The 15,194-nt window shown below is 41.3% G+C and overlaps 1 protein-coding gene across 7 annotated transcripts in view; it reads left to right on the plus strand.

Annotated features, from left to right (window-relative positions):
- Nucleotides 1–15,194, plus strand: part of TJP1 (tight junction protein 1) — a 274,852-nt gene that overhangs the window by 211,913 nt on the left and 47,745 nt on the right. For all 7 annotated transcript variants that reach the window (XM_053581948.1, XM_053581949.1, XM_053581950.1 and 4 more), the window contains 4 exons: nucleotides 2,000–2,276; nucleotides 6,041–6,144; nucleotides 7,512–7,680; nucleotides 7,990–8,137. In XM_053581948.1, the coding sequence (XP_053437923.1) occupies nucleotides 2,000–2,276; nucleotides 6,041–6,144; nucleotides 7,512–7,680; nucleotides 7,990–8,137 (698 nt within the window). The remainder of the gene's footprint in view (nucleotides 1–1,999; nucleotides 2,277–6,040; nucleotides 6,145–7,511; nucleotides 7,681–7,989; nucleotides 8,138–15,194) is intronic.

Here is a 15,194-nt window from a genome sequence, read left to right on the forward strand (position 1 = left end):
GATACGGGTGGGCGTGTGGGGAAGCCTAAGGAGAGCTGTGAAGGGCGCACCTTGAAACTGTGCACCCAAACATTGTCAGCCTCAGCCCATTTGCCTTTAGTAGATTGCCTTACTGTGTGGCTAACCTCTGCATCATTTCTGAAGATGAAAGTACTAATACATTCCGGTATACAATATTGGAGATTGAAGTAGAGTGAGATGTAAGAGCCGGGAGGCAGTTAAGAAGGCTTTGCAGTGAACGTTACTTGATAAGGACCTCAGCTGTGGGGTGCTCTGAGGGCAGAGGCAGCCTTGCTTCTCTCAGTTCATATCAGGGCTTTGACTTTTCCCCTTGTCACGTGCTAGCTTCCACTGCTGCTCATCTTTTAGCTTTCACTTGTTTCTTCAGAAAAGCTCTGATTGCTCTTGGTTGTAGTAACAATGGTAGGAAGCTGCACTATTAGGAGTAGAGTAGCCCTTTGGAGAAGTTTAGCCACAGAGAAGATGATAACATGGAAGTGAGTAGCTAGACTGAGAAACAGAAGGTTAATTGGGAGAATATTAGGCAAAGGACTGATTTGAGGTGTGTGGAAAGAGGTTAGAGTTGCAGGTAATTACCCTGTTTCCCCGAAAATAAGACAGTGTCTTATTTTAAAGTGTGCTCCCAAAGATGCACTAGGTCTTATTTTCAAGGGATGTCTTATCTTTCCTGTAAGTAGGTCTTATTTTCAGAGGATGTCTTATTTTCGGGGAAACAGGGTAGGTGGATGATAACTGGTGGAGAAAGGTCTTAGAGATGGTTGGGAATGAGAGCTCAGATGTAAGAGTTCTGTTCATACAGGAAGAAGATCAACTTGGTCTTTAAGACCAGAAGGAAGGAAGACCAAATAAACGAGATACTGAAAAAATTTAGAAGTAGAGGGGGAGTGAAGTGGTAGTAATCTCCATAAGACAGACTGGGTGATCGGGATCTTGGAGAATAGTTTTGGAGTGCCTATGTTAGGAAATTGCATAGAGAGGCAATAAGATACAGATAAAAGGTATGCTGAACAAGAGCAAAAATTCTGTCAGGTAAAATCAAAGCAGTAAGTGTGCAAGTGAAGGTGGTATGGGACTGGAGTTTGTCACGGCAGAGGGTGGAGGGGTCCAGAGAGAAGCCAGTGAAGTGCGGCAGCATGGTGTCCCATGCAGACAGGAGGGCACTGATGAGCTGCGCACAGGGGAGGGCGGAGGGACTGGAGACAAGTCGGAGAGTAGAAAGCTGCAGTAGGCAGAGACAACGGAAGTGTGAGACAGGGAGTGTCACCCAGGGGTATCTTGTAGCTTTCTCTTGAGATCAGGTGTGTACTATGGTGTCACTGAATTGGGAGGTGATGCGTGTAGATCTTGAACATCCAGAAAAGGAAGAAAATAAGCGGACAAGGGAAACAGCCAGTTACCAGAGTCACTGAGAAAAGAATGCCAGAGGAGAAAAGAATTTGCATCTAACCCAGAAGTTTCAAATCGGAGAGATACAGAGATTGACGAGAGTGTGTTTGGTGACCTGTAACTGGGTTAATTGAGTGGTAGTGTGAAGGTACATCATTAAATTCTCTCTTAGAGGTCTCATCAGGCATTCGTGCACCTTGATACTGATACATTCTAAAATATTTAAGGAAATCAAGCTGGGCTTGCAAGTTTGCTATGGTTTTGGTAGCAGTGTAGATGGCATTAGAGTACACTGCTCGTCCTTTATTCAAACCAGCAGCAATTGTTAATTTCTCTGTGAGCTTGGGATTATTACACTTGGAAGATCTTCATGCGTGAAGTACATAAAGGCTTTACATGAGGCCCACTGTTCATAATTTGAAACTTAACCAGATCTGCTCATTAAGACAGCAGGAAACACAGCCATTATTATAGCGTATTTCTTAGTAATGTGTTCGTGTATTATATTAATATGGGACAAGAAAAACGTAGTGATCCTTTCTCTTAGGAACTAAAATCACTCCACTTATTTTGTGATCTTTTTAATTTGCAGACCATTAGAAGGAAGAAAAAAGTTCAGATACCAGTAAGTCGTCCTGATCCTGAGCCAGTATCTGATAATGAAGAAGATAGTTACGATGAGGAAGTACATGATCCAAGAAGCAGCCGTGGTGGTCCAGCTAACAGAAGGAGTGATAAGAACTGGGCAAGGGATAGAAGTGCAAGTAGAGAAAGGAGCTTGTCACCACGATCAGATAGGCGGTCACTGGCCTCCAGCCAGCCTGCTAGACCCACCAAAGTCACATTGGTGAAATCCCGGAAAAACGAAGGTATTCCTTACCAACCCTTTCCTTAGCATTTTCACATGAAAGAAAAAAAAACTTTTTTTTTTTTTGGAGACAGAGTCTGACTATGTCACCCTCGGAAGAGTGCCATGTTGTCAACAGCTCACAGCAACCTCCAACTCCTGGGCTTAGGCGATTCTCCTGCTTCAGCCTCCCGAGTAGCTGGGACCACAGGCACCCGCCACAACACCTGGCCATTGTTTTGCTGCAGCTGTCATTGTTGATTTTAGCTGGCCTGGGGTGTGTTCAAACCCACCAACCTGGGTGCCTGTGGCCGGGGCCCTACCCACTGAGCTGCGGGAGCCGCCCTTCACATGAAAACGTTAAGACTAATTTTAATGACAAGAACAATTGCCATCTCTTCATCTCTGCTTTGTCATGTTTGTGTTCTTTCACTGTGAATCAGATCCTGGTAGGGCTTGGAGGGGGGTCACTTCCTTCTCTTGAATCATTTTGTTAGCACAGTAGCAGTTCAGTTAATTTGTCCAGTAATTGGATTTTGGGTTTGTTGTTGTGATGAGAATAGATTATGCTAACAAGAAATGTTACACCATCACCAAATTAAAGTTCAGTGTTTTTTGTAGCTGTGCTAGTATAACCATGGACAGAAATCTTGGGACTTAGTTTTTGGTAGACTTTTTTTAAATGGAGGGATTGAAGGAATGGAGCCTCGTATAGGGTTTCGTGCATAATGCAGGATTTCTTTAAATTTTTGAAATTGAAGCTTAGCTGCTTTCCTTCATATCTCATCAAATTTGATAAAAACTGAATCTGACTGTAGCTGCCTCTTTCTGTGGATGCATTGTGTCTTATTTTGATTAAAAGGGTGACAATAAGAATATTATGAAGGCTTAGTTTGATCTGCTTTAGACTTGACATCCCTCTTCCTAATTACTGCTCTCCCCACCCCAGTTCTGTAGTGGGCTCCCAGGAAAACTGTCTACACTGCTGCTCTTACTTCATTTCACCACTCTCTATTCAGCCTTCTCTGTTCCCCTTTCCCCCTCAAAATTACTCCACACTAAATCCAGTGGAAACCTTTCAGTCTTTTTTTTTTTTTTTTTTTTTTTTTGTAGAGACAGAGTCTCACTTTACCGCCTTCAGTAGAGTGCCATGATGTCACAGGACTCACAGCAACCTCTAGCTCTTGGGCTTCAGTGATTCTCCTGCCTCAGCCTCCCGAGCAACTGGGATTACAGGCACCTGCCACAACGCCCGGCTATTTTTTGGTTGCAGTTCAGCTGGGGCTGGGTGTGAACCCGCCACCCTCGGTATATGGGGCCGGCGCCCTACTCACAGAGCCACAGGCGCCACCTTATCTTACTTGGTTTTTTAGTGCCGTTTCACTTAGTTAACCACTTCCTATTTTTTTTTTTTTTTTAATTAATTTTTTAGACACAGTGTTTCAGTTTGTCACCCAGGCTGGAGTGCAGTGGCGCAACCAAAGCTCACTGTAACCTAGAATTCCTGGGCGCCTGCCTCCGCCTCCTGAATGGCAAGGCCTATAGGTGTGGGCCACCACACCTGGCTAATTACTTTTTGCGGAGATGGGGTCTTGCTATGTTACTTAGCCTAGTCCTGAGCTCCTGGCCTCACGCTGTCTTCCTGTCTTGGGGTCTCAAAGTGCTGAGATACAGGCACAAGCTACACCCAGCCTGTTTTGAAATAATGCATTTATTCTTCAGATAATACTGCATCCTTCTGGGGGGGTTTTCCCACCCTTTTTCTGTATCCTTTGCAGGCTCATTCTCCTCATTCTACCCTGTAATGTTGTGTAGGTTTCTGTCCTAGAATATCTGTTTCATTTAACATAATTTCTTCAGGCAATCTCAGCTACTCCCCTCACCTCAGATTACTGCTGATGATGGCAGAACTTACTTCTCCCACCCAAATCTGTACACTCTTGTGTTCTGACTGACACAGGACGATTTCCTTCAATATCCTCTGCGAGTCCCCCATACTAAGCGCATCTCGAGCCATGGATAACATGATGGCTGTTCTGAGGATCTCTCCCTGTGCACAGTGTGTGTCCTGGCTTGTGCACACCACTCGTACCCATCCCACTGCTGTCTTGCTCCACTGCCTCCACCCTTTCCCAAGCCACTGTCCTCCCTTAGGTGGGCTCATTTGGTCTCACACCTGGTCTCTAGATGACTTTCAGCTGGTGCTGCAGCCTCCTCAGTGGCGTGTCTGTCTCACCCCTTAGCCCCTCTCTGCCTCACTTCTCAGACTCAGCTGCACTGGCCTTAAGGCTTCATCAGACCTGCCAGGTTTTTTCCTTAGCACCTTCAGTGCTTTTTTTTTTTTTTTTTTTTTTTTTTACCAGTCTGTCAACACCCACCCCTCACACTCTTTCTCACACAAACATACCCTTCAGTGTTTCTTAGAGCTTCTGCTTTAATCTTCTTCCTCAGGGAGGCCTTCTTTGACCCCCTCCTAGATGGAGAGCCTTGTATCTCTGCTGTCTGAACTCTTCCTTGCACCTGTAATTGCCATGGTAACTCCTTTTCTCTACGACTGTGTATGTTGCCAGTGTGCAGGGACTATCTCTCATATGCTGCTTGATCCATAGCACCTGGCACATAGCTGTCGTATACCCAAGGAAATATTTGCAATAAATAAATTAACTTCATATAAGGAATATTTTTGGTTCATATGCGTAATGGTGATTTCTACCTTTTTAATCTTGAAAATGAACAGTCTTTTAGCTAATGCTGTAATATAATGACCATTTCCAAAGCACATGTTATTGACTGCCTACTTCATTGCCTAGATCTCCTAAAAAAAGCCAGTTTTTTAAAATCCTGATTTCTGCTCCTGCTCATGAGCACTCTATATATTTGCCTTAAGTTAAAGTGTAACTCTGATGGAACTTTAGGTGGGTTGAGTAGTAGATGTGCTGACTTGTCCTACCTTAAAAACAATTTTCTGTTTGCCATCTTGGTTTTTTGTTTTGTTCTTGTTTTTTATTCAGTAAGACTTCTGCCTCACAGAACCGTCCTTTTTGTATTGATACTATACTGATAGTAGTTGTGATTGGTTTTGTTTTTTAAAAAACTTTATTTTCCACAGCTGTTGCAAGAAAAGGGGCAATTCTTTGGACTCTTCCAGTCACTTCTCAACTTCGTTCCCTCACCCACAAATACAGTCATTGTGGCCTTCCTCTTTGATACTTTTTTGGGTGTATAAAGGAAAGGAACTGGCCTGGTTACTCCTGCTCACACCTGCCTGGCTGGTAATATGCCTTTGCTAATACGTAGTAGTATACTGGTATTCCTGAATATGTCCTTCCAGTGTCAGAGGCGTGTAGAGCCACAAATATTTTTGCTCTAGGAGCCAAGAAAAAATACATGCTTGATAACAATAATCAATAAAGTTGTTAGCCTTTCCAAAGTTTCCCAAGCCTCAGGAAATCTATTATTTAGAATTGTATTCCTTAAACATTCTGGGAAATAAGCATATCAATACATGGTCTGAAATAAATGATGTTCTCTTTGGGGTTTTCTCCCTTTCAGTGAAACAGGAACACAGTAGGTCAGTCTTTTGTTTAAACCAGACATTTTCACTTTCCTTTCATGTTAACATTGCAGACTTTTTGCTAATTAGAGGAAATGTCTTATTTGTAGGGTGGCCAAAAATGATGACTTGCTGTTGATTATACTTCAGAGCTCTCCTTTTGCAGTGATTATTAAACTCTTCATAAATGTCTCAAGATTGTATGCTAAAGACATTTAAATATATTATTTCAGAATATGGTCTTCGATTGGCCAGCCATATATTTGTAAAGGAAATTTCACAAGATAGTTTGGCAGCAAGAGATGGCAATATTCAAGAAGGCGATGTTGTATTGAAGGTATAGTCATATTCTTACATTTTAATGAACTGAAATAAAAAACAACTTCTAAGTTACCATATAGCCTCTCTTCTTGTCTGAAGCAGTTTTTCCAGAGCATTAAAAATCAGGGCCAGGTGAAGTGGCTCGCACCTGTAATTAGCACTTTGGGAGGCTGAGGTGGGAGGATTACTTGAATCCAGGAGTTCGAGACCAGCTTGAACAACATAATGAGACCCTGTCTCTACAAAAAAAGTAGCCAGTTTGTGATATGTGCCGATAGTTCCAGCTACTTGAGAGGCTGAGCTGGAAGATCACTTGAGCCAGGAAGTTAGAGGCTGCAGTGCACTGTGGTCATGCCACAGAGCTCCAGTCTGGGCAGCGGAGTGAGACCCTGTCTGAAAAACAAAATCAGTAGGGGATCCACACCTACGGTGCATCTTGGAAGGGTGCAGGTGAAGTTTACTAAGTGTAGAGTATAAGGGTTTGAACACAATAATTAAGAAAATGCCATGAAGGCTGTGTTAACCAGTTCGGTGAAAATAGAGTGTATATGGAACCAGCACATTGTACCTCATGATTGCATTATTGTACACAGCTATGATTTAATAATAAAAAAAAAAAATCAGTAGGGGAGAGGGATATAAATTGCCTTTGTGCATTATTTATTTATTTATTTATTTTTTTAGAAACAGAGTCTCACTTTATCGTCCTCGGTAGAGTGCTGTGGTGTCATAGCTCACAGCAACCTCCATCTCCTGGACTTAGGCAATTCTTTTGCCTCAGCCTCTTGAGTAGCTGGGACTACAGGCATCCGCCACAACACCTGGCTATTTTTTGTTACAGTTTGGCTGGGACTGGGTTCAAACCCGCCACCCTCGGTATATGGGGCCTGTGCCCTACCCACTGAGCCACAGGCACCACCCTGTCTTTCTGCATTATTATTATTTTCATCAACACATACACTGTAGGTGTTACAGGGTCATCCTGAAAGAATTAACTGCTACAGACGTGTATTATTCACCAGCAGGAGCTACTTTGTACATAGACGTGACTGTTCTTATACATTAAGTGGTTTGCTAATTGCTCCAGATATTACTGGAATGTTTATTTTATTAGTTTGCTTATAAGTAAAAGAATGTAACACGCTTTGATGAAGAGTTAGGGGATGCTAATTTCAGTTTTTATGATAGCAACAGTGTGGTAAGGATTTTTCATTTCAGGAATGTGGAAGAGGCTGTCATTTAGGAAAGTGTAAAGGGAATACTATTTAGGTTCTTCCACGAAGCCAAATAGTAGTTTGGATGTTCTTGTTTATAACAGACTAAGTTAACATGTATATTTGCTTTGTCATTTACTTTCAACCTATAGTTTCTTTTCTATTGCAGATAAATGGTACCGTGACAGAAAATATGTCATTGACAGATGCAAAGACATTGATAGAAAGATCTAAAGGGAAGTTGAAGATGGTGGTGCAAAGGGATGAACGGGCCACCCTGCTCAATGTCCCTGACCTCTCTGACAGCATCCACTCCGCCAATGCCTCCGAGCGAGACGGTGAGTGTGTTGCTCCTCAGAGGTTCCCTCTGAGTGGCCTCTTTCTTAAAATACTAGGAAGATTGTATATCTGTAAGTGAAGTGATAATTTTCAATAAGCCCACATCTTCAAAATCTAAAAATTACAAAGATATGTATTTTTCCTGTAGACAACTTACCACTATTGATTTGATCACTAGCTGATAAAATTTATTTAAATGTCATTTTATATGATATTATCCTTACTAGCTCATCATCTGTTATCATTGGCATACCGATACTTGGCTAACCATCTTATGGAAAAATAAATAGTACCCTTTTATTTAACAGATATTTCAGAAATTCAGTCACTAGCATCAGATCATTCTGCTCGGTCACACGATAGGCCACCACGCCGCAGCCAGTCTCGATCTCCTGACCAGCGGTCAGAGCCTTCCGATCACTCCAGACACTCTCCACAGCAGCCCAGCAATGGCAGGTAACGATGCTCTAGTGTTGACAATAAATGGTTATGTTTGCTTGATACATGTATCTGGAATTACTTGCAAATAAAATGAGAACAGAGGTTTTCTTCTGATTAGGCCTATTTTTCTTTTTTAGTTTAGACATTTTCTGATCTAGAATAACACAAGGCAGGCAGACCTTTCTTTGAAAGGTCAGATAGTAAATATTTTAATCACACAGGTCATGTATTCTCTTTGTCAGTACTTAGCTATAAAAGCAGCCCTTGAAAATATGAGAATGAACAAGCATGGCTGTGTCTCCATAAAATTTTATGTACAAAAACAGTCCACAGCTGCAGTATTGCATTTGAAGATGCTAGCATGCTTCAGGAATCTGCTGTTTGGGAAGGTCAACTATTGCAGAAGTTCTTTAATGAACATATTAACCTGGACTTTGTTTTCCCTTTTAAAAATGTATTATTTGGTATTAATGCCAAAGAGTCTGGTATGCTAGTAGTATGTGACCTACTTGAATGTGTCTTGTCTTTGGGGTCATGTATTCATTTGAGTATCTGGAGAAAATTATGACACTTCTGTCCAAAAAAACACACCTTATGGCCGGGTGCACTGGCTCACGCCTGTAACCCCAGCACTCTAGGAGTCTGAGGCGAGAGGATCTCTTGTGCTCAGGAGTTTGAGACTAGCCTGAGCAAGAGCGAGACTCTGTCTCTAAAAATAACTGGGCATTGTGACAGGTGCCTGTAGTCCCAGCTACTCAGAAGGCTGGGGCAAGGGAATCGCTTGAGCCCAGGAGTTGGAGGTTGCTATGAGCTGTGATGCCACAGCACTCTACCAGGGGTGACAAAGTGAGACTCGGTCTCAAAAAATAAATAAATAAATAAGGATGGTGCCCATAGCTTAGCAGGTAGGGCACCGGCTACATATACCAAGCCTGGCAGGTTCGAATCTGGCCCAGGCCAGCTAAAACAACAACTGCAACAAAAAAATAGCCAGGTATTGTGGCGGGCACCTGTAGTCCCAGCTACTTGCGAGGCTGAGGCAAGAGAATCTCTTAAGCCCAAGAGTTTGAAGTTGTTGTGAGCTGTGATGCCATGGTGCTCTACTGAGGGCGACATAATGAGACTTTGTCTCAAAAAAAAAAAGGTAGTCTAAAAAAACTAAAATAAAATAAGACACATGTGCATCTGTACAGCAATTTGTATACAAATTTCTGGAGATCCCTGGGACTCTGTAGGCTACCAATTGGCCTATAGTTTACTACAATCCATACAAAGATCTGGAGACAATTAAAAAATGTGAGGCCAGAACCAAGGGTACAGTTTTTAAGAAAAGGGAACTCCTGTATATTGTTGCTGGCAATGTAAATTAGTACAGTTATTACAGAACACAATATGGAGGTTTTTCCAAAAATTAAAAATAGAACACCCACATGATCTGGCAATCCCACATACCAGATACAGCCAGCAGAAATAAAATGGTCTCACAGAGGTGATCTGTATTCCTGCTTATTGTAGCTTTGTTCACAGTAGCCAAGATAGGAAGTCAACCTAGGTGTCCATCAACAGAAGGATAGATCAAGAAAATGTGGTGTGTGTTATACACACACACACAGAGGAATGTTATTCATCCTTAGAAAAGGAAGAAATCCTAAAGTCATTTGCAACAGTATAGATGAACTTTGAGGATGTCACACTAAGTGGAATAAATCACAGAAAGACAGGTCTGTGTGAGCTTGTGTAAATGTCGAATTTCATTTATTTTATTTATTTATTTATTTATTTTTGAGACAGTCTCACTATGTCACCCTGGGTAGAGTGCCATTGCGTCACAGTTCACAGCAACCTCAAACTCTTGGGCTTAAGAGATTCTCTTGCCTCAGCCTCCCAAGTAGCTGGGACTACAGGCACCTGCCACAACACCCAGCTATTTTTTGTTGCAGTTGTCGTTGTTTAGCTGGCCTGGGCTGGGTTTGAACCTGCCAGCCTCCATGTATGTGGCTGGCGCCGTAACCACTGTGCTACGGGCACCGAGCCTAAATGTCAAATTTTAAAAACTCAGATAATCACTGAGGCAAGAGAATCGCTTAGGCCTAGGAGTTGGAGGTTGCTGTGAGCTGTATGATGCCATGGCACTCTACCAAGGGCCATAAAGTGAAACTCTGTCTCTACAAAAAAAAAAAAAACTCAGATAAACAGACAGTAGAATGTTGGTTACCAGAATGTTAGGGGGAAATGTCAGTCAAAGGGTACAAAGTTTCAATAAGATGAGTAAGTTCTGGAGACCTGACGTACACTGTGGAGACTATAGTTAATAGTAACGTGTTGTAAACCTGAAGTTTGCTAAGACAGGAGATGTTAAGTGTTGTGATCACTCACACAAAGGAAGGTCACTACGTGAGGTGATGGATATGCTGTGGTCATCGTTTCATAGCATAGATGTGTATCAAAATAGCACTTTGTACACCTGAAGTGTATACAGTGTTTATTTGTCAATTATATCTTAGTCACGCTGGAAAGAAAAAAAAAAAGTTGAGTCCAGAACTGAGGAGCCAATTGGGGATGAGAGATGTTGATTTGGGACTTACGTGCATGGAGTGTTAGCAGAATCTGCAGAAGTCACTAAAGTTGCAAAGAGAAATTGAAGAGAAGGTCGAGAACTGGCCCACAGGGAGCCTGTTGCTTTAGGAGGGAGAGGAGGCCAGGAAGAAGGAACTAGACAGGAGAGAGTTTGTTTTTAAGGTTAGTGAGGAACCGTAGTAATTTAGTTGTTAAGACAGTAGACTACCAAGGTGTTTGGCTTCCCACTAAAATGGGAAGTCGTGAGAGAAGAGGGTAACTTGTCACAGCTATAAATAGGGTGGTTATTGTGTCTGCTGTGGTTTCTAGATATTTGTGAAAGTGGTAATTTATAAATTTTAAACTTAGATTTATAAATTTTATCAACCCTGGTCTTCATTTTAAGGTTATAGTGATTTTTGAAAGAAATAGTATGGCATGTCACATGCAGAATTTGCTTTTTTTTTTTGAGATAGAGCCTCAAGCTGTTGCCCTGGGGTAGAGTGCGATGGTGTCACAGCTCACAGCAACCTCCATCTCTCTTGCCTCGTTCTCTCAAGTAGCTAGGACTACGGGCACCCGCCACAACGCCCAGCTATTTTTGGTTGTAGTTGTCATTGTTGTTTGGCAGGCCCGGGCTGGATTTGAACCCACAGCTCAGGTATATGTGGCTGGCACCTTAGCTGCTTGAGCTACAGGCGCTGAGCCAATTTGCTTATTATCTTATGACTGATGATTATTTTTAACTGCCACAGATTAATATATTCTGACAATCTCCCTGACACAGGAAGAAGGCTGCTGCCAGGACACACACACAGTGATGATTCCTGGGAGCAGCTGTGATTTTAACACATTTCTCTCAACTAGAAACCGTGCTTACGTCAAGTAATTTGAACAAGAAATACTAATCAAAAATCTTGAAATGTTGGCCATTTGTTTAGATCATAAACACATTCTGTATCTTAGGAAGTTCTTTTCGATATTTACTTTTCTGATTTAGATTTCCTAAACACTTGCCATCTGTAACTTTAACTTAAAACTTGAAGAGATTAATTTTTAAAATTAACCATCTTCATATTATTTGGGGGTGTTTTGTTTCTCTTAAGAACCTTAAGCATTCTCAAGGGTAAACCAGTTATATGTAAGCTTTTTAAAATGCAGAACTCAGCTCGGCACCTGTAGCTCAGCAGTTAGGGTGCCAGCCACATACATACACAGGAGCTGGCAGATTCAAACCCAGCCCAGGCCTGCCAAACAACAATGAGAACTAGAACCAAAAAATACCCAGGTGCTGTGGCAGGCGCCTGTAGTCCCAGCTACCTGGGAGGCTGAGGCAAGAGAATCGCTTAAGCCCAAGAGTTTGAGGTTGCTGTGAGCTGTGACACTACAGCACTCTACTAAGGGTGACAAAGTGAGACTCTTTCTCAAAAATAAATGGCCTGCTCTCCGTTCATCAGAGATGAACACTGACACTTGAACAGCTCAGCAGTTAGTGGCACCTGTCTTACCCCCTTCCCCCACAAGCATCATCCAGGTATAACTTTCAGCTCCCCGACACTTAACCACTTATCACCTTCTATTGACTGGAAGCCTGAGCAATAGCATCACAATCACGTAGCAACTCACATTCTGCATTACATGGATTATACTGTGTTCTTACAGTGAAGTAAGCTAGAGAAAAGCAAATGTTAAGAAAGTCATAAGGAAGAGAAAATATATTTGTTTCTCATTACAAAGCAGATTTGCAGGGTTCAAACCCATGTTGTTCAAGGGTTAACTGCACTGCTTATTTAAGTTTCTGGTATCTTCTGTGTGTGCTTCCAGATTTGAGGAACTACTGGTTAGAAAGTGTAACGTACAAAACAAAAGCTAGTACTTCATTTCCAGAAGAACAAGAGTCTCTGGATTCTTTCCAAATTTTTTGTGGCAAGAATTTAATGCATGAAAAGTTGGTATCCTGCCTACTTAAAGGTTTCATTTCTCTGGGGCAGTGCCTAGCGCCTGTGGCTCAAGGAGTAGGGTGCTGGCCCCATACACTGGAGGTAGCGGGTTCAAACTCAGCCCCGGCCAAAAACTGCAAAAAAAAAAAAAAAGTTTCATTTCCCTTCTAGACTTAGTATTAAAATTTGAGTTTGTGTAGAGTTTTAACTTAGAGGGTACATTTTGAGAAACAATTTGGATACATTAGAAGAGTAAAATGCTAATATTAGAAAAGCACCAAGGGAACCTCCATAAAGTCTTTCATTTTTGTTATTTACTCTTGATTGTGTAAGTATCTTTGTTTCACAAATGTTATTTAAAGAAGTGATACAAAACTGACTTGGTTTCTGTGAAAAAAGAAATCTGTCTTGGTAAACATTAGCCCCGTCTTTTCTTTTCCTAGATTTCTGGATATTTTTAGGACATGTAGTTGTCTACTGAGAATAGTAGAAACTTTGTCATCATTTTGTTAGAGGTAATAGAATATAGTGATTTCTTTGTACTTGAGAGCCAGACTTCCTAGGTTCAAGGCCCAGCCTACCACTGGTTATCTGCATGGCCTTGCAGCACCTACATCTGTAGTAACGTAGACGGGTCATTCCCATACCCAGAGTTACGAGAATTAAAGTAGTTAATACAATACCTGGCACATGTTGTTTGCTACTGCTGTTATTATGGTGATTAGTACTACAAGTAATAATAATAGTATCATGAATTAGAATTTCTAAATGCTGTTTCACATCTGCTCGTATTTAATTATTTCTTTCTTTCCTTTTTTTTTTTTCGCAGTTTTTGGCTGGGGCTGGGTTTGAACCCACCACCTGCAGTATATGAGGCCAGTACCCTACTCCTTTGAGCCACAGGCGCCTCCCATATTTAACTATTTCTAAGAAGATTTCCTCTAAAAGTGAGAGGGTGACAAACTCCAGGGTCACATAGTTGACATGTGTTTGCTTGGCCTTTCGACTCATGTCTTTGACCTTATTCCTATAGAGAAAGGAAGAAAGTAGCTTAAGTGCTACTTCATCTTCAGGGAACAAAAATTTACAAAGAGGTTCATTAGCGTCACAACCTACTTAAGTACCTCTTCGTGGTATTCTTAGAGAGAAAACATATGAACAAATTCTGAGAAAAACATATGAGTTTCTTCTTCATTATCATTAGATGAGCAAAGTACCCTCGTGTTGTATAGAACAGGGTTGGCAGACTACAGCTTGTGGGCCAAATCCAGCCTACTGCTTAGTTTTGTAAATAAAGTTTTATTGAAAACCTGTCCAATAATGGCATAATTGAGAAGTCATAACAGAGACTATGTGGCCAAAGGACTCATTTATAGAAAACGTTCACCAGTTCCTGGTCCGGAGTGTCAAAAATAGTTTTGTTAAAAAACAGTGCATGCACAGGGAAAAATTACTACAGTGACTTCCTTATTCTTTGATGTTGTATCTGCTGCTGGGCTTGTCTGCTTTGCTTTGTTTCATAGCCCACCCTGGGCCAAGACGTGCATCAAAGGGTTTGGAAATACTCAGAGAGTCCACAGTTGGTGGCACTGCTACTTGGCAGTCACTGCATGGGTACCACTGAAAAGGTATTGCTGTTGTTCCTACAGTGTTAGAGAGTTTTCTTCTGCAGGGTATGCCGTAAACCTCTGCTTGGTTATGTTGTATGTTCCTAGTATTTACAGTTCCCTTAACACATCCATCTTAATGACTTTTCCCCTTAGGGGAAATGTATGTTCACCATTTTTTGTTCTGTCCTATGAACTTTTTATTAAAAATGGTTATGATACTACTGATTAATCATAAGTGGGTACAGCATTGAAAAACTTCTCAGTTTTCAAAAAGCTCGGGCTAATAAGATAAAGTTGAATTCTCAAAAATTTAGATTGTCAAGATTTACATTTTGTATTACTTACACCCATGAAACTAAATTTACCTCAGCTGTTGTGTAAAGTTTTTAAGGAATGTGTTTTAACAAAGAATATCAGTCCAGTTTATTAGTTAGCATGCTTGTTGTATGAAAATGTCAGAGTTTTCTAAGAGAGCAGGTTGAGCCCTATTACGTGGGCGTGTACAACATGGGTGTACAGCTGTGCACGTAACAGTAGGGTGCCGGGAAATGTGTGATCACAGAACCCTGTACACACCTATACAGCGTGTTACTGTAGTGAATGCTACAGGAAGTTAACAACACAACAGTGAGACTGTGTATCTAAACATAGAGAAGGGACAGAAGAACATGCCATGTTGTAGTCTCACACCACTGCCGTCTGTGTGCACGACTATGCTCAACTTCCTGAGAAAAGTCTTGGCTTTTAAATTAAAGATCTAGTTTTTTTTTTTTTTTTTAATTTGTACACCTTCTGTCATCTTTTATAATTGTTTTATTTGATATGAGAGAACTATAACTTTTTTCATCTTACTTTGTAGATCTTTCAGATATTGCTTAGTTCTCTCTAGAAAATACTAAGGCCAAGTATTCCTAATTCCAGAATTCAAAATCCAGAGTGCTCCAAAATCCAAAACTTTTTGAGCAC

This window comes from Nycticebus coucang, chromosome 2 (genome assembly GCF_027406575.1).
Source record: "Nycticebus coucang isolate mNycCou1 chromosome 2, mNycCou1.pri, whole genome shotgun sequence".
In the NCBI taxonomy this organism is placed as follows: Eukaryota; Metazoa; Chordata; class Mammalia; order Primates; family Lorisidae; genus Nycticebus; species Nycticebus coucang.